At 41.8% G+C, this 26,329-nt stretch overlaps 3 protein-coding genes across 6 annotated transcripts in view; all 3 read right to left on the bottom strand.

The window, feature by feature from the left end:
- Positions 1 to 12,154, bottom strand: part of Anapc4 (anaphase promoting complex subunit 4) — a 31,768-nt gene extending 19,614 nt beyond the window's left edge. Inside the window, exons 1-10 of one of the 2 annotated variants that reach the window (NM_001107220.1) lie at positions 11,844 to 12,154; positions 10,317 to 10,422; positions 6,526 to 6,658; positions 4,647 to 4,721; positions 4,512 to 4,538; positions 4,375 to 4,419; positions 3,710 to 3,794; positions 3,001 to 3,105; positions 1,481 to 1,564; positions 74 to 160 (exon numbers count right to left, since the gene is read on the bottom strand). In NM_001107220.1, coding sequence (NP_001100690.1) covers positions 74 to 160; positions 1,481 to 1,564; positions 3,001 to 3,105; positions 3,710 to 3,794; positions 4,375 to 4,419; positions 4,512 to 4,538; positions 4,647 to 4,721; positions 6,526 to 6,658; positions 10,317 to 10,422; positions 11,844 to 11,972 — 876 coding nt within the window. In that variant the 5' untranslated portion in view covers positions 11,973 to 12,154. Of the gene's footprint in view, positions 1 to 73; positions 161 to 1,480; positions 1,565 to 3,000; positions 3,106 to 3,709; positions 3,795 to 4,374; positions 4,420 to 4,511; positions 4,585 to 4,646; positions 4,722 to 6,525; positions 6,659 to 10,295; positions 10,423 to 11,843 lie in introns of both variants that reach the window. The other variant, XM_087583098.1, reaches the window with a different exon arrangement.
- A 1,118-nt stretch (positions 12,155 to 13,272) lies between these two features.
- LOC148001367 (large ribosomal subunit protein eL39-like) lies at positions 13,273 to 13,530 on the bottom strand. The gene has a single exon (XM_087584549.1). The coding sequence runs from the start codon at positions 13,482 to 13,484 to the stop codon at positions 13,329 to 13,331; it is 156 nt and encodes a 51-aa protein (XP_087440675.1). The 5' UTR covers positions 13,485 to 13,530; the 3' UTR covers positions 13,273 to 13,328.
- Positions 13,531 to 19,848: 6,318 nt separating this feature from the next.
- The window catches only part of Zcchc4 (zinc finger CCHC-type containing 4), a 41,290-nt gene continuing 34,809 nt past the window's right edge, over positions 19,849 to 26,329 (bottom strand). For 2 of the 3 annotated variants that reach the window (XM_087583803.1, XM_087583804.1), the window contains 3 exons: positions 25,424 to 25,475; positions 24,872 to 25,016; positions 19,849 to 20,822 (listed from right to left, as the gene is read on the bottom strand). In XM_087583803.1, coding sequence (XP_087439929.1) covers positions 20,753 to 20,822; positions 24,872 to 25,016; positions 25,424 to 25,475 — 267 coding nt within the window. In that variant the 3' untranslated portion in view covers positions 19,849 to 20,752. 3 annotated transcript variants of the gene reach the window in all.

The raw sequence follows: 26,329 nt of genomic DNA on the forward strand, positions 1-26,329 counted from the left end.
CATCTCATAAAGTAAATGCAGACAGAATGCGCTCAATATGTCCACAGGAAGTTGTTACTAGTGCATGCATTACCTGTACAAACTTAGTGAGACGGGAGTCCATCTGCATCAGGATTTCTTCCCACGCTTCACACATACATGTCAGCGACAAATTTATGTACTAGTAACAAAGAGAAAGTACAGTAAAAACCACCACAACAACATGCTGCTGCCTTCTTCTTTGGCAGAGTCTACTTTCAACTACCCTCTAACTCAATAAAGCTATAGGAAAAAAGAGAAACACGACTAAGCTTTGGTGATCACTTAATTAAGAAACTAAATTATCCAGTGATTCATACAAATTCACAATAACACATTCCCAAGTTTGTATCTGGAAAAACAAGTACTGGGAAAATAAGTGCTCTTTTAATATTTGACGCATACCGTCACAATGCTTGCTGCTTTGTTTAGGTACTTGACTGTCAGACAGGACCCCTAAGAAAAAACAAACCTCTAGAAATCTTTAACATCAAGCAATATAAAGACTGTAGTAAAGCAAACAAAAGATCAGTACTTCTTTGAGGGTGTTCAATCAGGAAAAACAGTCTAGCCTGGCCCGTGTCTTGTTCTAACAGAACACAGCAGAAATAGCAAAACTGAGCTCCAGGTCTCAAAGTCTTCGCACCTTTAGACTCACACTGTTGAGAATCCTGCAGCTATCACCATGTGAACAAGATGGATGGGCGGGCGGGCTGGCAAGAGGATGAAGGATGTGGGGCAGACAGCCATTCCAGCCTTGGAACACATATGTGTTTGCATGACGAGTTTCTTTAAGGTGAGTTACTTCAGGCACAGATCCATAGAACCTTCTTTCTACATCAGCCTAGCCCAAACTGCTCCAGTACAGAACCACGAACTAACTTAGAATGGATTTATTATGAAAAAAGCTGAGTTATATAAAGATTCTTTTGTTTTTCTTTAAAGATTTACTTATTCATTTTATGTTATGTGAGTGCAAGGTCACTATCTCCAGACACACCACAAGAGGATATCAGATCCCAATATAGATGGTTGTCAGCCACCATGTAGTTGCTGGGACTTGAACTCAGATCTCTAGAAGAGTAGTCAGTTCTCTTAACCACTGAGTCATCTCTCCATCCCACGAAGATACTTTTTGCACAATAACTTTTCTACAAAGAATTTTTAAGTTACATTCTCATTATGAATAGTTTAGGAGATTTACAGAATTTTTTCCCCTTTTTTTTTTTTCTTTTTTGGAGGCAGTACACAGGGCTGGACTGGAGATTCTCAATTAAATTTTTCTTTCACTTTAATAAATATTACAAGATTAGTTTATAGCACATATATATATGTATATATGTATATATCTTTATGACATGAACCTTTGATGGTTTTTCTTCATGGAAAGAAAAGCTTTCCATAAAGTCAGAAGTCAGAAGCTCCCAGTGAAGGATAGCATAAGGCAGGCTAGGACACATACCTGTAAGAGAGCCGAAATGTGAGTAAACTTTCTGGCCATCCGAGTTACTTCAGCTAAGAAGGAATACAGCAGATTGGTTTCAAGCTACAAAATAAAACAATAAATAAAATGACTCCCAGGAGCATTTGCTTCTTTTGAAGACAAATTATTTATATCCAGCTCAAAGAGAAGCCCTTAGCTTAAAGAGTCTTTATCTAAATGCATGCCAGAAAAACTCAGAGCTCTGCCCCTTGAGTTTGGAAACTAGTAGATGACTGCCTCAGGATTTCCAACTGGGGCACATCTGTGAGTCACCCCTCCCTTCCTTGCAGCTACAGATGCAGTAACCCACAGCTCCATTATGACAACATTTAAAAATGGACTCAGATCAATGTAAAAACTCCGTGCAAGTAAAAAGAACTAAAGGTTATGGATTAACACATGACTATCAGTAGTATGAGTCCTACTTCAATGAGACAGTCATTATCCACTGTGTCTGGGCTTGGTACAGATCTGTAATCACAGAATTCGAAAGGTGCAGGCAGGAGGAGGAGGAATGCAAGGGCAGCTTTAGCTATGTGCAATGAGTTGGAGGCAAGTCTACATTTCATGAGACCTAACTCAAAACTACAACAAAAAGACAAATTTATCACAAACTTCTCAGAAAAAAAAGTCACTTTACTAGACTCAGATGCAAACTTGTTAATCAACAGTTTCTCAGTCTCACAAAAAAAGAGCAAATGCCAACAGCCACTGTCCCAGGCTCTTTGATGTTCTGAATAGACTGTGCAAATACCACACCACACATTCTTCTGGTCCTCCTCCTTCCAATTCAGACATACGGAAGTGAAGACACCTGGAAAGATTTCCTAACAAAGCAAAGCTATGATAAATATAAAAGCCCAGGCAGTAGCCTAGTCTATAACACTAGCCACAGTTTAAAAATTCTGAGTGATCCTTTGATCCATGTTGCAATGGGCTGAGAACACAGACCAGACCCAGAAAGCCTAGCATGACTTTCCAATTCTGTGATGACACTGAGTGAGCTCTACAGTTCCTCTTGTGCCCAAAGTCTTATGTACAAATTATGACACAGTACTACCTATCCATCAAATTGCTGTGTTTGAAGCACTTATTACATTAAGTGACCAATAAATATAAGCTTTCATTACTAAGAGAGGCAAAGTCCTAAAATAAAACAAAACAAAAAACAAAAAACCTCAGTATAGGGCTAAGCTGGTCAAATATCCAATTAGTAAGGTCATAACAGACTATCAGAACAGTCTTAACTCTGAAAACTAAATTGTAGTGTACAAGAAATAGCATTCACTATAATAACACTCAATATACAAGATTTGGAAATCCCAAGGAGACCCTCATGTCTTACTTATCACACTTCAGTAATGTGAGTAATTAAAACCCATCATGGGTGGGGGACAGCTCCAGAGCAAAGAGCATGCTCTGCCTGGAGTTCAATTCCTAGCACTAGGGAAAAGCTCTATAATTCATGTGCCTGACACTGGAATACTTATAATACTCACCTGAAAATAGGAAACTTCTGATTCACCACCACTGGAGACCTCTGTGACCACTGATAACGACTTCAAATCACTTGATAAACACAGAGCAATACAAGTACCGGCAATCTGTAAAACAGTTATCACCATGCCAAATATATTTGCTATTACTGATGGGCTGGGTCTACTAATAATCTACTAATGCATCTTATAACATAGAACTTTAAAAAGTAGAAATGCACAAGTCTGGTTCCGAACTTACCTAAGGAGTGGTCCAAGAACACACCAATACCCTAATGTCTATCCTCCTCCCATGAAGGGACCCACACCAAATACTGACAAACCAACATATTCCAGAGAATCTGAGATACTCTCTCCCTTCAAGACTTACAACACTGGAAGACTTGAGCTTAGGGCTGCTTTCGTGACTTCTTTCACATGCCAATCACCCACTTCAACTCTTGCCCACTGCAGGCTTAAAAACCAGTAAACCTTAATCAAATGGCCCATGCCAATCATTCTGTGAAAGGAAAAACCTTGACTAATTCCACCAATAGCTCCTATCTGCTGAACACAGTAAGACTAAATTCTGTGTCACTAAAATTAACCTCTGAACATCTCAACTTGAACTCGTGAAAAACCACCAACAACACAAACTCAACTTGCTCTCACTTGCTCTGTAAGTAATCAGCTGATATTTTCTAATAGAAACAGAAAAATTTGAAGAACTTACCCCTGTTACTCGAGCAATTTTGAACATCCCATAAGCATAAAGCTCAATAAATCCAGAACTTCCTCCAAGGACAAGGATGTTCAGCCTAATTGAGAACAATGCAACAAACTGAGGCCTGACCAACAGCAGAGTGGGCTACATTCTTAACCAAGGCAGGGCTGTAATCTACACTTACGGCTGCACCACACACAGATGTGACCGCAGCGAGTCCACTACTACTAAGGCCTGTTACATTTTTTTTTTTCCAAAAGAATAACAGACTTTCAAGAGCCTAAAAAAATTCTGTTTACAATAAATTATATGGCATCAACTGTATTTATGCACAATCAGTAACAAAATGATCCTTTTGCCAGCTAACACATAGTGCCATCAGTTCTGTCACATAGGTGATACAAACCTTACGTTAAAGAGGCTCTACTAATTTAGAAATTTTAAGTTGGATGTAGAAACTCTAGCACATCTATTCTCTTAAGACACACTATAATATTACTAAGATTTAGAAAGATCAACGGCCACACAGTCGACACTGCCACCTGTATGCTGTTCAGAGATGTCACTGCCAACAGTGAGGTAACACGATGAAGATCAACTACTCGGTTCTGAAAACTGCCTCAGGTACAAAATATTAACCTTGTGAAATCAAGTAAGATATCTGTAGGATTTACCTGACATCTCCCAAGAGCTTAATAATTTCATCAGAATTTTCTTCACTAAAATAAAAACATAAATTGGGTCATTCTTCAATATTAACTTTCACATAATAAAAGACCACCTTGTTTGTAAATAAGAAAGGTATACTTACCTAAATATTTTTGAGGTGCTGTTGTAACTAGGAGGAAACAGATAAGGTATACACTTGAGAAACGCAGAGCAAACTGGCACCACGTCAGAAGCAGAAGAGCAAGGCTCATGTCAAAGAAATAAAACTGATACATACTTTTTTGGCAATGTGGGCAGCTTAGGCAAAAGAAGATTGGACTCATCCTCAGCGTTATAAAATGATGTTAAGACACTAAAAAAATGGGAGCCAAGCATTATACAACAGCAAAAACTCTACGTCTCTTTCCATTAAACATGCAATTAAAAAAGATCCTTAGTTGTATAACTTTACCACATAAATACATGTAAAAAAATATGTTACCTTTGTAAAACAAACACTGTTAACAACCCCACACAAGAACAGAAAGGGCTGGGACACCCAACTTACTTGTATGCATGTTTTGGTTTTCTTGTTTTGTTTCAAAACAAAATGACAAACTGGCCTACTCACTTTACAGTCGAGGAATATTGATAAATGTTTTTGTCAGCATATGAAATATATAAATTCAGGTAGATTGAGAACTTATAATTTCTGAATTCTAATCTAAGAAACCACAGAAAACAAAATACAAGGAGTAATTTAAAACAACTGAGATTATTTTACCAATTAATGACTGGTTTTATGACTCATGCAGACTTGGGGATGTGGCAGCCTGGGGAGTATATGAAACTATACCATTAATCCTGAAATACGCTGTAATTTTTAATTTTGGGGGGTTTATTTGTGTGTATGCATGTTCTGCCTGTATGAATCTATGTATAAAACACGTGTGCATAGAGCCTGAGGAGATCAGAAGAGGGCGTCAGGTCCCTGGAATTAGTTATGGACGGTTGTGAGCATCATGTGGACGCTCAGACCTCTGTGAGAGCACAAGAGCTCTCACTGCTGAGCCATTTCCCCAGCGTCCTAAAATAGTCTTGATAGCTGGGATTATAGGTGTGCTACCATGTGCAGATTAGAAATATCTTTATTGCCTTTTCTTTCTCAATTCCACTCCCAAATACAGTTAGAAATAAATGGCTGAGAAAAAGTAGCAACCTAGAAATCATGTTTTTTCACACAGTGCTGCCCTGAGAGACCCCAGAACCTCCCTGGAACGTTCGTTCCTAAGCCTTTAGAAATGCACTGGTTAAGGGGCGTGTACCTGGGCTAGGACACAAATCACAAGACATGTTTTCTTTCCCTCCCTTCTAGAAAATCATAACTATTTGCAATCCTTGCTTACTTGAAGATGTGCTAATCACTTTGGTTCTCTATAATGAACTTCAAACCTCAGGCTAAATCCCTGTCATCTGTTTTTTCAGGTCCCACTTTAGAAAGCTGTCCATTAAAATTCATTACTTATAACTTCATTTGATAGTAATTTAGTGAAAATCAGGAAGAAAACACTATGGAGGAAAAAAGAAACATTTTCAAAACCCTTTGTCTCCAACGTGAGCCAGTGCACTGGTGCGTGGACTTTCCTCACTATAACCCAAGCATTCCTTGCTTACACAAACTAAGGAAAAATTGTTCCAAAGAACAAGGAAAAGACAGCAGCCAAGCAAATGGAAGGAACTGACTGGCTGTCTGCTCTGCTGAACAATGTTCATGCCCTAAGAATATCCATTAGCATAGGCTGAAGCGCCTCACAAAACAGACAGCACACACACAAATAAAATAAAATAAACAAACATCTCACACTTATAATTTAAACTAAAAATGCAATGTCTGCACACTCACAGCACCAGAACTCATTTCCATTCTAAACAATGAAATTTTAGCTAGAAGTATCTGTAGCATATGTCTACAATCCCCACAACCCTTGGGAGGCCGAGAGGCAGGAAGATCTCAAGTTTGAGAGTGGCCTAGCCACACGGCAAGGACATGTCTGAGAAATAACATGAGAAACGAGCCTGAAAACGTCTGCAGTCATCCCGAATCCACCCATTGTCATCACCCCCACCACCCCAACGCCATCCCCGTCCCCACACACCCACACCCTGGGGTACTCTACCTGCTTTCAACCGTCACTTCCATCCAATGCATACAAGACACCGGAGCCTCCACAGAGAAAGAGTGTAAGCTTTCAGGCTTTTCTACATCACACAAAATAATTTTTTTGGTATCCGCAAGAGCAAAGGCCAAAACTACAAAGTAAGAAAATAATCAGAATACATTAGCATAACACTTTGGAAATTATCTGGGCATGTTACTTATTATCCAGTTTTCTATTCCAAATACATTCTAACTATCTTAAAATTCTTCTTTGAGGGCCTGTGGCTCAAAACTGAAAAAAGTTTGTCGCCAGGCCTGACAACCTGAGTTAGGCTCCGGGACCCACATGGTGAAAGAATGAAGCCCACTTCTATAGGCTGTTCTCTGGCATAACACATGTGCTATGGCACAGGCACCCACACATCATGAATAAATGTGATTAAAACAACTGCTTTTGCCTTGAAGCTTTCTTTTTTTTTTCTTTTTTCTTTTCTTTCTTTTTTTTTTTTTTCGAGGTTATAAGTTCATCATTTCCCATTCTCTTTCCTCTCCAAGTCCTCCCATACAGTTCTCCCTACTCGCTTCCAAATTCATGGCCTCTTTTTCTATTAATAGTTGTTATATAAATACACACATATCCCTAAATACATAAATATAACCTGCTCAACCTGCATAATGTTACTTGTATGGACACTTTCAGGGGTGACCACTTGGTATTGGACGATCAATTGTGTGCCCTCCCATCAGGAAGGTATCTCTCCTGTGTGAGGGGTTGAGGCCTCCTGGACTTTTCCTGTCCATATTAACCTGTCTATTGTTGTTTTCTTTGTTCAGTTCCTGTTTAAGCAGCCAAGTTGGTGAGACTTTTATGGCTGTTGTCTATTTCTGTAAGTAATATTTTAAAAACTAAAGAGATCTTTGCATATAGTTAGACCCATTATTTAAGCTTATTGTCAAGTGTTCAAACATGACCTGTCTACCTGTGGACCCCATTCCCCTAAATGAGCCACCTTGTCTGGCCTCAGTGGGAGAGGCCTAGTCCTGAAGGACTTGATGTGTTGTGGGAGGGGAGGGGGCCTCCCCCTTCTCAGAGGAGAAAGGGAAGGAGAAATGGGAGGAGGGGGGCTGATATTGGGATGTAAAGTGAATGGACGAATGAATGGGAAAAAATGACCTGTCTACTACCTTCCCACAGATTCCACTTCAGAGCTTCAAAACTGATCAGTGAGTTTCACCTCACTCCCCTACAAGCAACTTTGCCTGAGGAGAGGGGCTAGACCAGCCTGCTTTACTTTTCTTCTTTTACGGTTTAGTTTGTTTTCTGAAAACTGAATCCACAGTCTTGCACACATTCTACCAATAAGCTGTCCCTCAGACTCAGTCAGTAACCCTCCTGTTTCACCACTCCAAAGACAGGCCTGCACACCACCAGACAGGGTTCCAGCCACCATTCTCAAAAAACTTAAAATACTTGAAACAACTGCTTTCTAACAAAAACATGAAACATTCTGTTTATATGAGACACATTTTAATTTTAAAACACATTTGGTTTTAATGATTTCTCTGGGAGATCCTATATTTTTTTTTTTCTCTTTTTCGGAGCTGGGGACCGATCCCAGGGCCTTGCGCTTGCTAGGCAAGCGCTCTACCGCTGAGCTAAATCCCCAGCCCTGAGATCCTATATTTTTAGGCAAATAATAAAGTCCTCAAAATGTTACACAAAAATTTTTTTCCTGAGTCAGGTGTGGTGGCTCAGACCTGTAATCCTAGCATCTGGGGTAGGAGGAAGGAGGACTATCATGAGCCCAAGGCCAACCTGCGCTACAAAGTACAACTCTATCTCAAAATACAAAACAATAACAAAACCTCTCATTTCAAAGCTACAGATCAATAAAATAAAAGAGCAGGAGGCACCGAGTTTACCAGGGGTGGGACGCCTAGCAAATTCCTCTATTATATTTACTTTCTTATTTTTGAGTGCTCATAGGTGCAAATGTCTGCCGGGGACATGTGTGAAGGACAGAGGAGAGTTTGCGGGAATCATTGCTCCTCTGTCACCATGTGGATGCTGGAGATCACCCAGGTTTTGAAGTCCGGCAGCCAACACTGTAATCTGCACGGGGCCATCCCACTGGCCCACATCCCTCTGATTTATATGCTCTATTCATCTTCTAAGAAAAAGGAGAATGGCTATGCTTAAAGCATTCCTGGAAATTCTATGTTTAGGAATTAATCTGAGGAGTCAATCCCACATGCTCAGAATGGTTACCCACTGCTTACAAAAGCAGAGAGCTGCAATGTAATAATCATCACGACCAACAGGTGTACATTACAATATGGAGACACAATGGTTAGTGTTCATTTATCGTTCATCATGGCAAATCTGTTTATAATGGCCTGAACAAAACCTATGGGAATAGCATGTATCAAATGAATTCAGATCAAAGTACACAAACAGATCTCTACACACATTTTATCAGGGATTACTGTCAAAGCTGATCACCAAAACAGAGTTATTTCTAGGTTATACGCTTTCAAACAAGTTTTAAGTACTTATATTTATCTTTAAAAAAAAAAAACTAAGCAGGAGGACATTCTCGTTTTACAAAGGTAATCTGTACCTTAAAGTACCTCTATGCCTGTTCCACCCTGTGCTGCAGTGACACAATGCTGTTAACTATGAGGTTCACATCAGAGAACTATGCAACTACATAATCACAATACCAAAAAACAAAAAATTGAAATGAAAACAGAAACCCTCAACAAATAAAGAAACAAAAAGCCCATGTTTTGAGCATGTTAAAAATTTTGTGTTGGGGGACTAGAGAGATGGTCCTGAGTTCAATCCCCAGCAACCACTTGGTGGCTCACAACCATCTGCAATGGGATCAGATGGCCTCTTCTGGTGTGTCTGAAGATAGAGACAGCGTTCTTACATACACAAAATAAATAAATAAATAAATATTTAAAAAAAAATTGTGTTGGGCCATGGGCCACATTCATTGTTATTCAGAGCCCTATGTGACTTACAGACCACAAGCTGTAGCCCATAGCATTTTACTATTCTAACACTTGGAATAACTGCTCAAAAAACTATCAATTTAAAAAACTAAACAAATCACATACCCACCCACACCCACTTGGACACACGCATGCAACCCCCACACACACCCATGCAAGATGAATGATCTGAACAACAACAGCAGGAAAAGACCTGTGGGAAATGGAGTCCCAGTGGGAGGTTTCTCGGGAGTGGTAAACTGCCTTACATAGAGAAAATTTATGAACCTCACATTTAGTGCCAACTGAATTTGGGGGAGAAAAGGGCTGTGATGGCACTGAACTGACCCATGAGTGGTGAACGGTACTTGGGTCAAATGATGTAGGACAAGAGAGCAGAGAGAACCAAAGCCAAGTGGTCTATAACTGTGTCAGACTGCGATCCTATCTGCCACAAAGCCAGGGCTTGATAAAGAGTTATCCTTGCCAACAACAGACTTTCACGAAAAATATTTTAAACATTCTAAAAAGAAAAAGTCTCAAACTAGTATTTACAATTCTAATATAGGGCCAGGTATGGTAGGTAACACATGTTCTTAAGCCTAGCACGGGGGAGGCAGAGGCAGGTGAGTCTCTGTAAGTTCTAGTGCAGCCTGGTTTACACAGCAAGTCCTAGGTCAGTCGGGGTTGTGTGGTAAGACCTATATAACAGAAACAAAACCATAATTCTAAAATGTGCCAAGAAAAATGTATTCTTTTTAGAATATCCTTTTTGAAAATAAAAGATACACATTCGTAGCATTATCATACGTTTGCCATCTGGTCTCCAGGCCAAGCAGGTCACTTCTTTTCCTGTACTTTCATTTGGTGGAAAACTCCAGACGCGATGAAAACTTGCAAGGCGATGCAGTAAAACCTAAGACGAAAAGATGTAATAGCAGAAACTCATCTGCAGAAATAAAATGAACCTAGACCCCCAGAACACAAACTTTAATTACCACTTTTGAGTATTTAGCTGTCCACAAAGCAACTGTGTCCAAATGAATGTAAGACATTTTCAAAGAAATGGATGAACTCAGAGGGCACAACTCAGACCTGCACTCTACATATTTTCATTTTTTAAGTACACTGTAGGTGTCTTCAGACACACCAGAAGAGGGCATCGATCTCATTACAGATGGTTGTGAGCCACCATATGGTTGCTGGAATTTGAACTCAGGACCTCTGGGAGAGCAGTCAGTGCTCTTAACCACTGAGTCATCTGTCCGGCCTTCATTTTTTTTAAAAGTACACGTGTGTACATGTATATATTTATATCACATTTGTGCAGCCAGTGCCCAAGGAGGCCAGAAGAGGGCATCAGTTCTCCCTGGAACTGGAGCTACTGACAGGTGCGAGTACCCATGTGGGTGCTATGAACCAAGCCCAGGTCATCACTAAGAACAGCATGTGCTCTGGATGGCTGAGCTCGTCTCCAGCCCCTTTCATATCTTTTAAGCTTACTTTTTTGAAAAGGTTAAGAAGGCTGTCCCAGATGACAAACAAAAGAAGTAACAGAAACAATATCAAAAGGTAGCTGTGACATAGTAAAATAACAACCATGACTGCTCTTAGCTTTGTCACCAGCCATGGATCTTAGAGACAGAGCCATCATGACACACAACACGATAATGCAATTTGGCACACGAAACTGCCCTGGATGCTAGGACTTCCTTACCACCTAGTTTTACATAGGTGAGATGTTAAATGGCACAGCTGAAGGGTTCCTTTCAAGATGGCTGCCAGGTAATAATTTTCCCCCACAAAAAGTTGGGTATGTTCTGGTTATACTTGATACTGAGTGTTCACGTTTCTAATGTTAGAAATGCTAATTGACGATGTTCATACACATTCTGTCTGCAATTCTGTGAAGCACAGCCTCTCAACTTAAAGATCTTTTAAATAGCTAGATGTAACAAAAATATAAAAATTCAAAACCAAACATCCTCCGTAGCAACTGCGCGTGCACACACACACATTTCTAGTTGGACCTGACAGTTCATCTTCATTCTCTACTCATCTGAAAGCCAATTGGGCGGGGTCTGATGTTGCATCCCTGGCCAAATCAATTCATGGAGACCTGTGTGTGCAGAACTTTGAGGGAATTTGTTCTTCTGGCCATACAGGAAATGGAATATACACCATGTTTGGCAGGCACGGTCCTTTACACTTTCTCTTCAAGTGAACAGCCACGCTGAGATGTAGGGACAGGATAGATATGTGATTCAACATGTCTGCGAAAGGGGAAACTGAGGCTCGAGAGTCCCAGCATAGGCAAACTCTCACCAGCTCACTTACCTCGCCTGTAGTGTTGGCCAAAGCAATGAGGTCTCGCTTGGGTGACCAGGCCAAGAAAATAATCTCTTGCGGCAGTTGCTTCTCTCCCACCACCCGAAAGGATGGGAAACAGGTCGGAAAGCGCAGCATGGGTGCGGCCCTGCAACGACGCTCTCGTGAAGGCCGTCGGAGCACCCGGCCACAAAGCTTTGGCGCAAAGCCCTGCCAGCAGCGGTACCTGCCAGACTCTCAAACTCGGCCTACTCCTAGCCAGCTGCCTTCCCCGCCCTCTCACTCCGCCCTCCGCGCTCAGAGGAAGCTTCCGGCGCCGACGCTAGGTTGTCCTCGCGAGAGGAAGTGAGTGGCAAAGCGGCGGCGCGCAGGTGGGGCGGGGAGAACGCAGGGCTGCGCACTTGGGCGGGGCTTGATATGAGGCGGAGCTATGTGGACGCGGCAAGCGAGTGCCTAAGGCAAAGTTGGCCTGGGCTACAGCAGGGGTGGGCGGGGCTAGAAGTGAGAGGAGCGTGGCTGGGCGTGGCTAGGGGCGGAGCGAGCTCTAGTGCCTTGAAGGTCCGCTACTCTGGGTTGCCTAGTACCCAGCAAGCTCCAAAGGATCCTTAACGGTGTATACGCGGACAAGTGGGAACCCCTTTAAGGTCTTTGCCGTTTGCTCAGAAATTTGCTTCTATGCAGATAATCCCTTGATTGTTCCAGGTTTAGGCTCTAATCAAAACTCCCGATCCACACACCTCCTTTGGGACACTCATAGTGGGAACCCCTTTAAGGTCTTTGCCGTTTGTTCAGAAATTTGCTTCAATGCAGATAATCCCTTGATTGTTCCAGGTTTAGGCTCTAATCAAAACTCCCGATCCACACACCTCCTTTGGGACACTCATAGTAGTTTTCAGCGCTGGCTGCACAGTAGAATTTAAAACAACAAAAAGCCCTCTCTATCAGGCAGAAGTTTAGCAAACTAAAAGAGAATTAACATTGGACAGAAATTAACATTTAAAAACAAAACAAAACACTGTTTACAGAAAAATATGTTAAAGTGTTTGTACCCTCCCGGACACGGGACAAATAGTTTGACTTCTCATCCTATTTAAATAATCACTTAACTTGTAACAAACTCACCACAGTTAAGAGGAAGCAGGATTTATTCTATGGCTATCTAAACATTCAATTTTGTGAGAAAATTTGGACAGAAACTGACTGCCAGGCAACTTCAATAATCAATATGTTGATCACAACTTCTCTGGGGGACAGTTTTAAGTACAAAGACCATCCTGCAAGATGGGAGAGTTCTCATCCTTCTTAGCAAAGTCTACATTTTGTCATGTGTAGTAGTTTTTTTTTTTTTGAAAGGTTCTAAATGTTATTACTGAACAAACACCCTAATTTAGATGCAAGCAAGTCTCCAGGTTAAAATTGTTGAAATCCATCTGGTAGGACTGATCGATGATCTCAGTTCAGTATAAACCCTCAGTCTTGCCATTGTGTGAATGCTTATGAACCCAGCTCCATTCTCCTCCAGTGGCTTCTCTTAGAGTTATATCTGATTTTGTTACCACTTTTCATCGGAATCCACTGAGGAACAGAACAATTTTGCTTTTGTTTCTTGGCCAAGAATCGCTTGATTCTGAAAGTCTTGTTAGACAACATGGCAAGAAGCCGAATCAGGTGTAGAGTGCATGATGGTGGAGGAAAAAAAGAGACAGTACTGTTTTTTAAAACTGTCTCCCCCTGTCATGGTTTGAATATGCTTTGCCCAGGGGGTGGACTATTTGGAGGTGTGGCCTTGTTGGAGGTGTCACTATGGGAGTGGGCTTAAGACCCTCATCCTAGCTGCCTGGAAGTCAGAATGCTGCTAGCAGCCTTCAGATGAAGATGTAGAACTATCAGCAACTCCTGTACCATGCCTGCCTGGATGCTGCCATGTTCCCATCTTGACAGACTAAACCTCTGAACTCATGAGATCTGCATGGCTCTGTCTTCTATAACGCTAGAATTAAAGGTGTGTACCACAATGCCTGGATCTAAACTTAGCTGTATGGGATCTTACCCCCAAATCCCTTAATCTGTTATCTCCTAGAACATAGGATTCAGCTCCAGTTCACTTCCTGGTGCCCCTTTGTTGTTGTAAAAATATAAAAATAAAAAAAGTATAGTTGTATTTTACCCCACTAGGTCCGCACCGCGGTGCCCCAAGAAATCTTAGATATCTTGGCGGAATCACATCCCAACTCCGTGGAGGCCCATTGTCTCCTGCCGCTGCACACTTTCCTACCTCAAACTGTCACATAAAAGAACACACAACACAATAACATTTGACTCAATTGATAAGATATAATTGCCCACTTAAACATACAAAGCCCGGTACCAACCATCCCTTAGGAACATTAATAACAACTGTAAATACACAGAGCAGAATCTTTACGTCAGCCTCCATCATCCTGCCACAGCTTCTCTCTCTCCCTCTCTCCTGTCTCTACCTTTCTGTTCTAGTCTCCTCCTCTTCCTTCAAACTTCTCTCCCGCCCATCCTTCCTTCTTGTCCAATGACAGGCCTCCTTCTATCTTGTGCCTGCCTCACCTGTGACATCATCCTACACCCCTTTAATACTTGAACCATATATTTTATATTTTTCCTTTTAAAGCTTGCTACACTTGTTCTTCGTGAGACTTAACCAGAGAACAAACTCTACTGGGCTTTTTTGAAAAGAATTCCTTTGTCGATGTAATTAATATAAATCTCTTTACCTTAAACTCAGGTAGACTCTTCAGACAAGAGCAAAAAGCACCACAATCTTCACCAAAATAACACAAAAAGTCTCTAGCCATACTAAAATTCTTCTCTACTGAACCTTCTTGAGCCAGGTTTGCACAGTTCAAACCAATCTTAGGAACAAAGTCTTTCATACTCTTATTAAGATAGCCATTAAACTCCATTTAAAGCATTCCACTGCTTTCCAAATCCAAAGTCCCCCAATCCACATTCTTCCAGACAAAAGCATAGTCAGACCATCATAGCAATACCCCACTTCTGGTACCAACTTCTGTCTTTGTTAGGGTTTTTATTGCTGTGAAGAGACATGACCAAGGCAACTCTTTTTTTTTTTTCTTTTTTCTCTTTTTCTTTTTTCCTTTTTTCGGAGCTGGGGACCGAACCCAGGGCCTTGTGCTTTCTAGGCAAGTGCTCTACCACTGAGCTAAATCCCCAACCCCCAAGGCAACTCTTATAAGGACAACATTTAATTGGGGCTGGCTTACAGTTTCAGAGGTTCAGTCCATCATCATCAAGGTGGGAACATGGCAGCATTCAGGCAGGCATGGTGCAGTAGGAGCTGAGAGTTCTATATCTTCATCTGAAGGCTGCTAGCAGAATACTGACTTCCAGGCAGCTAGGGTAAGGGTCTTAAAGCCCATGCCCACAGTGACACACCTATTCCAACAAGGCCACACTTCCAAATGGAGTCACACCCTGTGCAAAGCATAATCAAACCATGATACCCCCACTACTTCATTTACTGTTTTGGAAAGAAATCCAGAGACTAACTCATGTGATTCCAGTTTGAAGAATTTCTAATAAGAGTTCTAGAACCATAATATTTGCATTTATATGAAACACACATTTAGTAGTGTGATTATTGTTACATATGAAACAAACACTGCACTGCATAGTAATTAATACACAGTGATTATTAACACACTTGTCTACCTTTAAGGAAGTTCCAGATTTGGTTAAAAAAAAATGTTAACGTAGACTTGCTCAATATAGTTTTAAAAAAATCAAACCAAATGTCCAACCATAGGACACTTTTTTTAAGATATGGTATATCCATCCTGAAGAATTCCATCTTTATAGACATCAATTCTCATATTTATGAAAAGGTACAGAGCACTAAGCAGCATTTCCAATTATGGTGTCTTTTTGGGGGGTGGGTAGCTTTAGCAAGTTTCATACCTCTACTTATAAAAGAATCTAACTGAAAAATTAAGGAAGTGGTAGCTGGTTTTCTTTGGGTTGCAGTACGAGAGACTCTGAACTTTCTGCAACCGCCTGCTGCACACAGCTACTGAGAAGCTGCTAAGTAGCAGAGCAGAAGCTCAACAAGCGTACAGGATGCTTGTGCAGCCTCGCTCTCCCCGTCTGCAGATGAAGGAACAGGCCCACCTCCTCAGGGTCCTTCTCTTCGCCTCCATATGGAGTCTCATTACATTACCAAGGCAGGCTTCAAACTCACAATTCAGCCTTGGTGTCTTAGTTAGGGTTTTATTGCTGTGAAGAGACACCAGGAAGAGACTCTGTCTTAGGGTTTCTATTCCTGTACAAACATCATAACAAAAAAGCAAGTTGGGGAGGAAAAGGTTTATTCAGCTTACACTTTCATGTTCCATGGAGGCATTTCCTCAACTGAGACTCCTTTCCCTGTGATAATTCCAGCTTGTGTCAAGTTGACACACAAAACCAGCCAGTACAGACTCTAATTCCACACTGGGCAGAGCTTAAGCATAGAAGACCTCAAAGCCTATCCCCACAGTGACACACTTCCTTCAATAAAGCCATACCTCCTAATAGTGCCATATCCTATGGGCTAAGCATTCACATACCTATGGGAGCCACACCTATTCAAACTACCACACTTTCAGAGTAGCTGGGATTCCAGGCATGCAACTCCATGCCCAGTTTTAGACTTAGCTCCCCAGAGTGCACATTTAACAGTACAGTTCTGCTGGTTTACAGTGACATGTAAGTAAACACTCAGAATCTTGGAACTGACCAGCTGATAGCCTAGAAGCCACCTTGACACAGAGTGTTGAGCTCTTCAGTCATTCTGGTGCTATTTTCCTCAGTCTTTTTTTCCTCTTTTTTTTTTTCAAGATTTATTTATTATACACTGTAGCTGTCTTCAGACACACTAGAAGAGGGCATCAGATCTCATTACAGATGGTTGTGAGCCACCATGTGGTTGCTGGGATTTGAACTCAGGACCTCTGGAAGAACAGTCAGTGATCTTAACCACTGAGCCATCTCTCCAGCCCCTATTTTCCTCCGTCTTGCTGAGTTAACACGGATACTGAGAGTGCCTGACACCAAACAGTAACCACCTTATCTTCACTTTATTGAGATGACCTCTTTAGCGAACCCTCAAGTCATTTAAACCATGTCTTAATGTTCCGATTAAAATCACATCAAATAAGTAAAATTGGATTTTCCCTTTGCTTTTGGTGGCAGTGTTCCTTCTACCTGTGCAGCTCCTAGCACACTGGGCTCTTGTGGAACAGTTAGGGAGCTGAGGCAGAACACGTTCTTCTACACAGCATTCCCTTCACTAAGTTGGACTTTATGTGCACTGACTGGCACATGTTATTCTGCCTGTCAGCTTCCCATGAATGGAGGTCATACATGATGCTGATCCAGGCAAACTCAATGAAGAGACTTCTGCCGTCAGCTTCTAATCTGTACAGAGCTAAAAGAGTACACCAGGTTATTATAACATATGGAAGGATTTAAGTTCCCTGAAGAAAATACACACACACACACACACACACACACACACACACACACACGCACACACGCACACACGCACACACGCACACACGCACACACGCACACACACAGAATTTACTTCACTAGCCAGAAATGTATCCCAGCTCTGTAGCTCCATAGGAGAGGACGAAAAGCACATAGTAAGGAGGGGGCAGCAAACCAGGGCACTCTGTAGGCTGCTTTTCATGGTTTCTTTTTATATTACATAGAAGTGGGCAGGTACCAACAAAAGGTTTCTGGTTTTTGTGCATTTTTATGAAGTTCAAGGCTCCAGTGTCCTCCCAGCACAACCACCATTAGACCCTGTAACAAATGGTCCTCATATGTACTATGTGTCTATCATTGTTCCCTGTGTCTGTTCTGTCATTGTTGGGTTATTCATACCAAGCACACCACTAACTAAGCCATATCCCTACCCTGTATTTTATTTCTCTTGACTTGAGGCAGGGTCTGACCAAATTGCTCAAGGTGGTCTTGAACTTTTGATCTTAATTACTCGAATAGGATTGCAATCTTGAAAATGCTGGGATTACATGCATGTATCAGAGTTTTTCTAATACCTTACTCTTGACTACTACTAAGGTTCAGGTTCCTCAATTCTAAGATAATTTTTCTTCATTTCAGTATTTCCAAAATCAAAAAATCTAAAAACTATTATGTGCAACTAATGAAGCACTGTTCCTTTCCCTTACAGAAAGCAAGGATAAAATCAATGGTGAATTATTTGTATTGAGTGTGCTAGGCCTGAGCACAGGTTCCAGCAGTCCTCCCGTCAGCCTCTAGAATAGCCAGATTGTAGGTATATTCCGTGACTCCTCGCTGAACAGTCTACCTCATAACTGATAGTATCTTAAAATTAAGGAAAATGGAGATACAAACGATGACTGGCCACCAGGACCCAACTCTTCAGTGGCCCGAGTCCCTCAGATATCTGAGTTTCAGAGAACTCAATAGATTGGACCATGGTTAAGTAGACACAGTAACATCTGGAAATGCCCCTACCCTACCCAGGCTGAAAACAGAGGGGAACTCAGTGATATCCAGGTCTCAGACTATCATCACAGCCATCTGTGTACAGTGACAGGATGTAAAGCTCAGGGGTAGAACACTTGTCCAATGCGCGCGTGTGCGCGCACACACACACACACACACACACACACACACACACACGAAAGCCTGGGTTTTACCAAACAGAAACCAAACAAGTAGACACAAAACACAGGGAGATAAGTTTCTTAAAGCTTCCCAGGGCTTAACTAGTCTTCAAAAAAAAAAAAATATATATATATATATGTGTGTGTGTGTGTATGTGCATACATATATACATTATATATATAATATACATATGCATATTTATATACAGACACTATATATAACATATTTGGGTGTATACACATGTACGTGTGTATGTTCCTGCGAGCAGGGGAACATGTGCTACAAATATTTATGAAGTCAGCTCTCTCTTTACCCTGCCGTGATTCAGGGTTTCTCTTCTTTTTGCTGCGGCATAGGCACCCTAGGCTACTTAGCTCATGAGCTTCAGGCAGTTCTTCCGTCTCTACCTCCCATAGGAGTGCTGGATTACCCATCTGGCTTTTTACGTGGGTTCCAGGGAAGAACGCAGAGCAGCAGGCTTGCATACCAAGCACCTGCACCCACTGAACCATCGGCTTATCCTTTGATGTCACCTGATGTTTACCATTATCAATTCGATCTGCACCAAGCTTAAGAGTCTCACACCACGCATCCAACCATCCAGGTTTACAGGGAGTGGATAGAGAACTCACAGGGCTCCAGCTAACACCAAGCCAAGAGGCTTCAGGATGAGTTCCAGAGCAGCTGGTTAGGAACAAGAAAAGCCATTATGCAAATTAGGCCATTTACAACTATTCAGTCTTAAAGAGATAAAGCCAGGTAGCTGGCTGACAAACGGAGCACCAAAGAACTGCTTGTTCTACGATCTGGAACCACTCTCTCCAGTGCTAGGCAACTGGGACGAAAGAAGATAACCATCTGTGGTTACACAGCTCGCTCACCACAGAGAATGGAGATCACAAACCAAAGCCAGCATATACGAGATGCTCCCTTCACCATCCTGAGGCTCAGAGGCTTATAGAGGAGATCTGACAAGGCCACATGGCCAGCAAGTGTTTCCCAGAACAGGAGTGACAGAGTTAATCACTATCCTGCCTTCACAAAGATGTGAGTTAGGACCCTAACGTGCCAAACATTCAGCCAGCATCTGAGTGAGCCCATACCATCAGAAGACAGGTTCGGAGGTGGGTAAAGCCATGTGCCCCCAAGTCTGACAACTCTGGTCAATCCCCCTGGAGAACAAACATAGACTCTCACAAGTTGTCCTGTGACTTGCACATGAGTGCGGTGACACACATGGGTACACACACAGGTACACATGGACACACGTACAACAATCCATTGTAAGATGTTAAAAACAAAAGTAAGAATAACAAATGAAAACAGTACTGAAAAATAAAGATTTAATAATAAAACAATTACAATCTTTTTATCTTTACAGTGCTTCAATGACAACTTCCCCCATTATCTCCAGATGCAATCTATAAATAATTATGTATCACACTTTTTGTTGAAAGAGTCTGGGTGTGTCCAACTTTTTTTTTTTTTTTTCGGAGCTGGGGACAGAACCCAGGGCCTTGCAGTTGCTAGGCAAGCGCTCTACCACTGAGCTAAATCTAAATCCCCAACCCCATGTGTCCAACTTTTGACATTGCAACGCGACATCATCTACAAAGTTCCTATCAAAGTCTGTGAGAACAAGTTATGACCAAAGTCACACAAAGTCTCAGTTTTAAGTGTGCTTATGATTCGGTGTTAGGCTACGTTCATAGCTATCCTGGGGCACATGTGGCCCATGGGCTGTGTGCTTTAATGTACTGCGTGGTCACTAACAGAAGTTTCATACCTAAATTAAAACAAAAGCTTGACTGACATAAGGAAAAGTATAGATTTTCATTTGCATTTCTATCTGGTATTGTAAGTAAACATATGCTGTATGCCCATTTTTCAGACAAAAGAGGCCAAAATAAAGACTTGTCAGGAGTTAAAGAGTGGAAAGACATGTAGAGAGAGAGCCGGGCAACCTACTGCGTACAGAAGGCTCCCGGGTCTGCAGAGGCAGCTGAAGGGACTCAGCCAGCAAATGCCACCTGCCTGTTACCAGCCTTACGAAGGGGCACACCTTTGAAAGCAGCTGGATTTAAGTCCAGTGAGGCACTCGGAGAAAATGGCATCAAAGGTTGGACTGTAAATCTTGCTTATTCTCAAGTCACTGGACATTTAGGAGCGAGGATATTGATGGGCCCTTTTCCTCCTCTTCCTTCTTCTCGGAGCAGATGTGTGATTCATGGATTGTCCTTTAGTGCCTCCCTTCTTATCTTATTACTTTTTCTTTGCTTCTGCTTTCTGACAGCGCTGAAAAGCAAGGTGCTAAATTATTTTATGGAATGAGCACAGTGAATTATGTAATTATGCTGAAGTTTAATTAACTGGCTATCCAAATAGGAAAATAGAAGACGTGAAAGAATTTACTGTGTGGTAAGCATAAATCCCCGGGGTTCTAACCATGACGACAAGGAAACAGACAGAGGCCTGATCACGCAAAACGTTTCCAAAGACATTTCTTTAAAAGATGGTCACTACAGATTTAGAACAAGCTATTCAGGACAGACACGCCACAGAAGTGAGCAGCCACACCAATGGGCTTGTCTCTTTGCTACATTTATACTGCTCAACTCAGCACTTCCATTTCCAAATCCCTGAATTACATTTTTTTTTAGAAAGGGATTAATACATGCGGCAGTCAGCAGGGGCAGAAAAATGAAACAGCACTAAAGGAAAAGAAAAACTGACCACATTAAAGAGGGCCCATTTCCTAAAGCCTCAAAGCTAATCTTCCTTTCTCTCACAGGTGTAAAAGTGCCAGCTAGCACCTCAAGGGATGCCTGGCTTTTGTGTCCCAAGCTTCTTGAAAACAAGCTTCTAACTAACAGGCTGGTGCAGCCCCTGTGCAACCCACCACAGCAGACAGATCCCCTGCCCGCCGCTCTCTGCACCATGATGCGGCAGCCTATGACGGCAGAGTCCCGACTGCTCACGCACTTCTTCACACCAGCAGAATCATGCCACGTGCCCTGTGGAGGACTGTGCTGGCACATACATTGTGCCAGTGAGCACACCTGGCAATGGCCCTGACATCTACCAGCATCAGTTGTTGAGAGGCAGAGGCCATGACTCCCGTGAGCCATAGTGAGCTAGGCCCTTCTTGGTCTTCCCAGGATAAAACCTGGAGAAAGGCCTTCATGAACAGCAGACGTGGGCCTCATTTTCTGTTCCCTTAGCATAGGTTGTACTGGATATTGAAATACAAGAAAGAGTGGCCATGGTCTTGCAATTCAAGGAACTAGGAACTAGGGAACTCTGCTACGTAGCTGTTTCCTTTCTCCCTATTTTTTTTTTCAGTAAAAAACTCAATGCTCTGAAGTCCTAAAATCCCCCCAAGGAGAGAGTGGCAGGGCCAGCCTGGCTCTACAATCTTTGTTCAGACTCTCCTGGTAATGACTACCCAACTAGGAGCACAGCCATCCTGCAGGATCATCCGTGGACACCAGCTCTCAGCCTCTTGACTTGGCCACTCAGTACAACGCTAAGATTTATATCTTCCATGTGTTATACTATGGACTGAGAATACCCACCAGCTCAAAATAAAACCCACTTTATACTGTTTCTTTGTGTGTCACATAAACTTCTTTTACTCATTTCCTTACAGTAGGAAATTTTCCTGATAAGTAAGGACTTAGCAAATTTAATGGAGTAAAGTATAATCTCTAATAGAAAAGTCAATGAAGCCTTGTGTCTTCTATTCAAATTTTAAATTTCTCTTTGGTTCATCTATTCATAAGCAGGATTAAAAATAAACCAGGTTTCACTAGGGAATAAGCACAAGGAAAGAATTTAAAAAGCCCTCAGTTGCAATGTAAATAAACAAAACCTTCACGAGCAAAGAATATGAACTGTGATACGCTGGCTGAGTAAAATTACTCATTTCAGTTTGCCTTAAGTTTACACTGACCTAGTATTTGTCCTCTAACCTACAATTTATGTAACTGACAGAATGAGCTTTCACCACAAGAGGGAGCCAGCACCATTCCAGTTCACATCTAAAGGAAAATGAACCATGGAAAACCAAACTACAAAAGACAGCTGTAAAATGTGTAGGACTGAAAGATCCTGCATGCCAGGTATGCTCAAATACATCGTTAAAGTATTGCCATTCATAATGAAGGAGCGTTTTGTGAGGCTGCAGAGGTGGCTCAAGGTAAGAGGAGTTGATGCTCTTGCAGAGGGCCCAGGCTTGATTCCCAGCACCCAGGTGGCATCTGTAACCCTGTGACTCAAGTCCCAGGGCATCTTCTGGCCTCTGCAGACATCAGGCAGGCACATGGTCACATACAGGCAAAACACTCATAATATAAAATAAAAATAAATGTCTTAAAATGTTTTTGTCAATTTCATTACGCAGAGTTTTTTGTTTGTTTTGGAGAGGAGTAACTGAGCCAAGAAGAGTCCTTTGGCTGGAGGAAGCAACATTACCTGAGGATCACAGGCAGGATCACAGGCACACTGTAGCACAACGCATTTGCTCTTTGAGTAAAAGTTGACAAAATCCAGTACTGAAAGACAGTCTCTGCTCCCCCCTCCCCCCAACCAGAATGTTACTAAACACTCCAATAAAAGACTAGCTTTAAAAAAAAAATGGTTCCAGACGTAGCCCCAGCTGGCCTCCTCAGTGCTGTGATGGAAGGCAGGCATCACAACACCAGGCTAGACCAGCTTTTTCAACAGCAAGCCTACAGAGAGCCTATGAGAGAGCCTACAGTCAATGTCACCCCAGTATGGTAGTACAGGCTGGGCATCCAGCATGTGGGGAAACAATTTCCAGGTCAGCCTGAGCCATATAGCAAAACTGTCTTAAAATCAAAACTCCCACCAACATGAAGATCCAATTTCCATATACATTAACTCACAGACTTAAAGGCTGGGCATGTCGACTCCTGACTGTACTCAAAATGACACTGTAAATGGCCTCCTAGACCAAGAACTAGATGGGTTGTGTTTATTATTGAAGCCTTCTAAGGGGGAAATTATAAAATGCACTTAACCAACTTTTAAAATGTATTCTTCTACCTTGAACTACTCAGTGGACTAATGACAAAGTAGATTTATGAAAACAATGGCAAAAGCAAACACCTGGTGTAAGTGGAAACCTGGCTCCATGGCTGACCTAAATGGAGATGGCCTGCTGGGCTTAGACAGACAGACAATGAGACAGACGAGGACTATGACGGGATCACAGCAGATAAAGCTTCAAACACCTCTCATATTATCCATTCATTTCACCACAAATAATATGAGGGGAAATTTTTACCATAATCTCAATTTTTACATAATGCTAAATTTAGCTATTTAGTAATCTGTAGGCAGTGTGTAGCACCAAGGTTCTATTTTTGTTTTTTAATGTAAATCACTGGAATTAGACAAGACGATCCTTATTATCAATTTTAATTTTTATAAAGGGTGTATTCAGGGGTTGGAGAGATGTCGCAGTGGTTTAGAGGACCCAGGTTAACTTCCCAGCACTTTTGTGGAAGCTCACAACGGCCTGGAACTTCAGCTCCAGAGTCTGACGCCCTCTCACTTGGACTAGCCCAGCTGCTAGTTTTTCCTAAACACGTTATCCTGGCCTCAGGTTACTCTGAGTTTTACTCTGCATTATCAATGAAAATGTCGGTAGGAGATGTGAAAACGATCTTGAAAAAGAATAACATGTTAAGTATTTAAGTAAAAAGCATGTGTCGATGTTGACAGAATTTACAGAACTAGTACTAACATAAATAATGTGCACTTCAAATCTGGCGGCTGGTTTGCTCCACTCATTTTAATTTGGCTAAAGAGTTCAAGGGGGCAGTGTTTGAATCCCACATTAACCCATAACTGCTTTCAGTAATAACACAACAAATCCAGCCTTTCTCTACTTTGGAATTCACACTTCTCTGCTACAGAATGGTGAGCTCCTTCTAGCTGAATGCCTCCACTACCTCCTCCCGCCACCAGGTGTCTGCACCTGATCGCCCCACAGAGCCCGACTTCAGTAAGTCTCAACTTTCGCCCTAAATTTAAATTTTGTATGAAGCATAGGAGAGGTGATGGTATCTACTTTCTCCTGGATCTTGGCTCTCTTGTGTCTAACCTGTCAGGGCTGGGCTCCTTGATGCACACACTCAGAGTGTGAATCCTCAGTGCTCCCCCAGCCCGCCCGCAATCCACGAAATAACCCGTAATGGTGAGAATCAGGTAGCAATTTAGCTCCTGAGCCCTCTGAAAGCTTTTCACTTCGGTAGATTGCTCCTAGAAAGCTTGACACGAGCAATCTTTTTTCTAGAAAGCAAAAGAATTCAACTAACTTGTTAGCTCTCTGCGAGGCGCCAATGCTGGGACAATTGCTGCGTTTATGATCCAACGAACCACAAATAAAGCAGCCATCTTTCGGCCCCAAACAGGAATGGTCTGGGAGTGCACAGCGATTGCAGGTGTTACAATGGATCCAGGCTGTAAAAGATAAATAATGTTTCAGAAGAGGTTCCTTTAATGTGATTTTTATGTTGTTAACTTCTGAGGTAGGTGATTATGAATAATGTGTACTTCGAATCTTGTGGCTGATTTGCTTAGCTCCTCTGAATTTGGCTAAAGAGATCGAGGAGCAGTGTTTGAATCCCACAGCAACCCGTCTTCTGTTATAACTTAACAAAGTCAGCCCTTGCCCAGCAGGCCATGGACATGACAGCATTTGCCACAATACAGGCTGGCAGGCAGCTCTCCCTGTGAAGGACATACACGTTGCTCTTTATAAAAGTCAATGTCATCTCTACATTATTTTATGAAAATAATAAAAATTCTATCCATATGAACAGAACTCAAAAACGTTTTCCCAGGATCCCACACACCCAAACACTTACAAGGCTTCACACACTTTTTGCAGAAAAAGCAATGGCTCCATTTCCTGCCATCCTACAAAAACAAATTTTAAAATGTTCAATTTGTTGTAAAAGCCAAGTTCCACAATTAAAAATTAAAATGTCTTATTAAAATATGTGTAAATTATTCATTCCCTATTTCTTCCTTTCCTGGGCTTCACAATTAAATACTTTGATTTTAATTTATGCATTTCTCCACTTAACTCAAATGCCTCCTTGATGGGCCTCAATTTCCTTAACTATGAAACTAGATTTATCCAAATGATCTTGAAAATCCACTCCGCTTCAAGCCATCCAATCTTCACAAAGAAGGACTCAAATGAAAATTTCAAGAGAATTAATGATTTCATAATTTTAGGTTATCTATACTACATAGTCCTTAATGAAATTCATATTTGAGAGCTCCGTGTAATTTAGAGAGATAGATTACAGGTTACTATTTGAGTAATTTTTTAACTGTGAAATAAAGCACACCTAGAAAAGAACAGTGAACACATGTGTGCACCTTTGGATATTAACAACTGCTGGTCAGGAACTGGGCCCTGAGCCCCCGAAGCCTGGCAGCGGGACACCCACCCCTCATCCCCCCTTCCGCGGGACAGAAGTGGTCCTGATGTGAGGCTCTCGTCTCCCTGTGCTTGTGTCCCACTCATGTGCACATTCCTAAACAAATTTTCTTTCAGTTTTAAACTTTATATAACCTGGGCTAATACAGACCACTCCTAAACTAACAGTCACATGAACAGAAACTTTTCTCTGGAAAATAATTTGTGCTGTTTAGCCAAGCTGAACTCCGCATGTTCTTTCTGACAAGGCTTAGTCAAAATGAGCGACGGAGCTGGAAGGTCATCCTGTCTTCCAGAGAGGCAAGCAGGAAGCTTACTCAGA

This window comes from Rattus norvegicus, chromosome 14 (assembly GCF_021556685.1).
Source record: "Rattus norvegicus strain SHRSP/BbbUtx chromosome 14, alternate assembly SHRSP_T2T, whole genome shotgun sequence".
Lineage (NCBI taxonomy): Eukaryota > Metazoa > Chordata > Mammalia > Rodentia > Muridae > Rattus > Rattus norvegicus.

Coding starts and splice junctions, on each gene's coding strand:
- LOC148001367 (XM_087584549.1), bottom strand. CDS start 13,484: ATGTTGTCTAACAAGACTTTCAGAATCAAGCGATTCTTGGCCAAGAAA.